The sequence below is a fragment of the Anneissia japonica genome, unplaced genomic scaffold (genome assembly GCF_011630105.1).
Source record: "Anneissia japonica isolate Jap-2015-1 unplaced genomic scaffold, ASM1163010v1 scaffold287744_len224908_cov135, whole genome shotgun sequence".
NCBI lineage: Eukaryota > Metazoa > Echinodermata > Crinoidea > Comatulida > Comatulidae > Anneissia > Anneissia japonica.
The window spans coordinates 215,712-219,349 of record NW_022705130.1 but is presented as its reverse complement, the minus strand read 5'-3'; the positions used below and the strand labels follow the sequence as shown (position 1 = coordinate 219,349).

At 33.8% G+C, this 3,638-nt stretch overlaps 1 protein-coding gene across 2 annotated transcripts; it reads left to right on the top strand.

Moving 5' to 3' along the window:
- Positions 1-632: 632 nt before the first annotated feature.
- On the top strand, positions 633-3,632 carry LOC117105380. Of its 2 annotated transcripts, XM_033246508.1 has the most exons (4): positions 633-853; positions 1,554-2,384; positions 2,564-2,706; positions 3,007-3,073. In XM_033246508.1, exons 2-3 carry the CDS (start codon positions 1,647-1,649, stop codon positions 2,681-2,683), a joined length of 858 nt encoding a protein of 285 aa, XP_033102399.1. In that variant the 5' UTR covers positions 633-853; positions 1,554-1,646; the 3' UTR covers positions 2,684-2,706; positions 3,007-3,073. The 2 variants fall into 2 exon arrangements, with proteins under 2 accessions (XP_033102399.1, XP_033102398.1); XM_033246507.1 differs by having other exon boundaries at positions 2,564-3,632.
- Positions 3,633-3,638: the final 6 nt, after the last annotated feature.

Here is a 3,638-nt window from a genome sequence, read left to right as displayed (position 1 = left end):
TCTGTCCTTGTATCTGCTCTAGAACTCCGCTCCCCTGCGACGTCATGACGATCAATCCTATTAACGGTTCTTCTCCTTTCGACAGTGCTTGGATGAATGCGGATGTTACCATAGCGTCGAAGATCGAGTCGATCGGTCGCTTCTCCGACACGGCCAAGACCAAGTAAAAGACGAACACGCCGAGCGTCACGCTGAACGGCATCCGGATGTCGATGGTGCTCGCCTTCGTTCTGTCGGTCAATATGCCCGACGTGAACGTGACCACGACGGCGATCGTCGGTAAGACCGTACTAACCAGTATGCGAAGATATCTGAGGGAGAAATAACACACGATAAGTATCTATTTTTTTGTCTTATCAAATATTTTTTAATCCATTAAAATGAAACTTACGTTTTTTGTAGCTGTCGTGCGTGAGTTGTTCGGAAAAGAGTCCTTTCGGGAGGCTCGTTCTTCCACGCTCCGTGTAATTTGTTCACGATTATGGGTAATGCGTTGTACACAGCTGTTCCAGTCTACGTATAAAATTTAGAAAAAGTCCAGCGCCCTCAGTGTTAGCAGACGACGCTCATCAGGGATTGGCAAGACCGCGCGAGCTTTGTTTTTTTTTTCGCTATCTCTGGAAAACGGCGAATTTTGGAAGCAACATATAGTCGAAGTTTCCTTAAGATTATGATATCATGCATCGCCTTTGTGATTCAAATTTACATACATTTTATTAATAACCTACTATTCAACGGAGGGATTACGGTAAAATTGTAAATAAATTATCATAAAGTCTAATTTATTGAAATAAATCACCAGGAGTGAATGCGGAAGTACACAATCAACAGCGCCACAAAATAGTAAACAAACGTAAGCTAAAAAATCATCCATAGATTTTCACTTGTTTTGTTTACATAAATATTATTCGAGTTATACAATAATTACTACAAAATACATCAATATTATAAGATTACATTGGTCCTAGTTTTATTGTGATGGAAAAAACAATGAATAATTTTCCGTAATGTATCCTGCCTTTTTCGATACGATCGGCTTATCGGTAGGCTACGATAACGATAGGCGTATGGATGAACGCGCTGAATGGGGCGTCAATGCACGGTCCTCCCTAGGCCTAGGTTTTAGCCTAGGCCTAGTTATTTTTAGTTAAATTATTTATTTATTTATTTAAACAAAGGCCCATTATAGTAGGTTTAATAGGCTAGCCAAAAACAGTATTTAGCAATTTGTAATTTGCTATGAAAATAGAAGTGATAAGCCAAAAAATAAATAAGCATAGGCTACTAGGCCTAGGTATAATAATTATTCCATTAGCTTTTGGCTAATTAATTTTGAATTAAAATATTTAGCAAAATTCAGCTTTTATTAGCATTTGGCTAATGACAACTTAAACACTGTTACTGTAGTCTATTCAGTCAAAAATTAGTTGTATCAAACCTAGCCTACAGAAATCAGTGTTGTATTTTGTCCAATAAAGACATTCATGTAGATACATATATTATTATACACAGATATATACTGTATAGTCGCAATCATTTTTTTTTTTTTGCAGAATGGAGTTTCACGAAAAGGCGCTATCATTTCTTTGTTTCTGCTGTGGAAAAAAAAAATCAAGGTGAACGATGAGAAATACAATTTGGATAATATGAACAACAGGCCTGCATCTTATGATATTAATAATAAAAACAATCCAAAGTCACTATGCTCCACATGTCATTCTCGTTATTGCAAAGAGCATAAGATTACCCCTTTTGAGTTTACAGCACACAAAGAGTTCTGTTTAACATGTTACTTGTATACAAATCAATTAAGACCAGGTCCCAGACCAAAGAAGTTTATGATTAACTCTAATCCAAGAAGTGAAAGTGGCACTTTTGAAACATTTTCTGCTTTGGCTACGGTTAATCAACAGTTTCAAATTTTGCACAAAGCAGATGAAGTGTATCAATGCAACATTTGCAATAAACTTCTGTCATTGGATAGTGTGAAGACACCATGTGATCATTTTTTTTGTGCTTTTTGCATAAATAAGCTATTCAAAGCAATTCGCAAGTCATCAATCCAATGCTTTTGCTGTAGTTACAATTTTAGCCAGAAAGATCTGAACAAAATTCCTCAAATAATTGAGCATACAATAACAATGGTTCCACTTCAGTGTCGCAAATGTAAAGAGCAACTCGTATTAAATGGAACAATTAACCACATTTGTAAAAGTAACAAGGAACAAGCCTTCTTCAAAATCCGAAATGCTGTTCAGGAAATTGAAGAGGCCAGGGCGGAAAACCACATATGTCCAACTGAACTCACAGATTTAGCTCATAAATTAGTACACAGAGAAACCCAGGTATCTAATGGAAAGTTGTCAATAAAAACTCAAGGACGGGTAAGATTCAAATCAGCTTACTTCTATTTTAATATTAATTACTGTATATTTATTAAAAATAATATTACTTAACTTTGACAATTTATTGTGGATTTACATGTTTTTTTTTTCAATATGTATACAATTTGATCAATACATTACATAAATACTGTATTCTAAAATTGCTCTACCAAATCCAGCCACTAAAGATGGTTACAGAATCAAAAACTGAAACAGTAAAGGTGATTTCTGATATTGATAAGCAGAAAATGGATGCAAAGAGATGCCTAGGCATAATGAATGCTTGCAAAATTAATTGAAGTCAGCAACGAGCATTACGGAGGTAAAATAATACTTATTGATAATGCATTATCATCTAATAAATCCTAAGTAAATAAAACAATTCAATATAATGTAACATAATATAAAGTTTGTTTTATTCAATTTTATTACAGTACAAAGAAATTAACATAAAATAAAAGTATTAAGAAATTAATTAAGAAACATATTATTACAATAATTATAATAGCTAAAGAAAAACAACAATTTTTCAGTAACTCAGGTAATAATACAGTAAGGTACAGTAACTTGTTGTTATGGAATTCACAATATTCTCTTGCTACATTTTAATATATAATTTCAGATTCTGCCCAGGTTTCTTTGCATCGGAAAGGCAAATGAGGTCCCTACAAGAAAAGAATGTTGGCGACTACTTAATGAAATCAATGGAGTACATGTTTGTAAAACGGGAAGGGGTGACATCCATTGGAGGCTTAGTCCTGGAAGAAGTGCCAGTAGTCAGAATAACCAAGATCAAGCAGCTGTTATATGACTACTTAAATCAATATGACAAGTAAGTTAAACTGTTTTATTATTTACATAATTTTATTTATTTACATTTATTAATTGATAATAATCTAGTGTCATGTACTACAGTATTGTAAAAACAAATTTTATATCAAGAGAAACATACTAAAAATGAATCCTGTATAAAAAACAAGTGTAAATGTAACTCTTAGTACTGAATAGAATATTATGCCAAACCCTCACTATATTTTTTGTAGGTCAGAAGAACAGTTGAATTTTCACAATGGTGACATTCTTTTGAAATTTGGTGGGGACAAAGGCGGCAATTCAACCAAGTTTGAACTTCAACTTTGCTGTTTAGCTAAACCTAATGCCCTTTACAACATCATTGTAGTCCTTGTGTTTGAGGCTCCAGACCTCACAATTAACATCGAAAAAGGACTGAATCTCATTATTGATGATATTATG

Coding starts and splice junctions, on each gene's coding strand:
- LOC117105380 (XM_033246507.1), top strand. CDS start 1,647: ATGAACAACAGGCCTGCATCTTATGATATTAATAATAAAAACAATCCA. Junction 2,385..2,563: donor CAATAAAAACTCAAGGACGG/GTAAGATTCAAA, acceptor TACCAAATCCAG/CCACTAAAGATGGTTACAGA.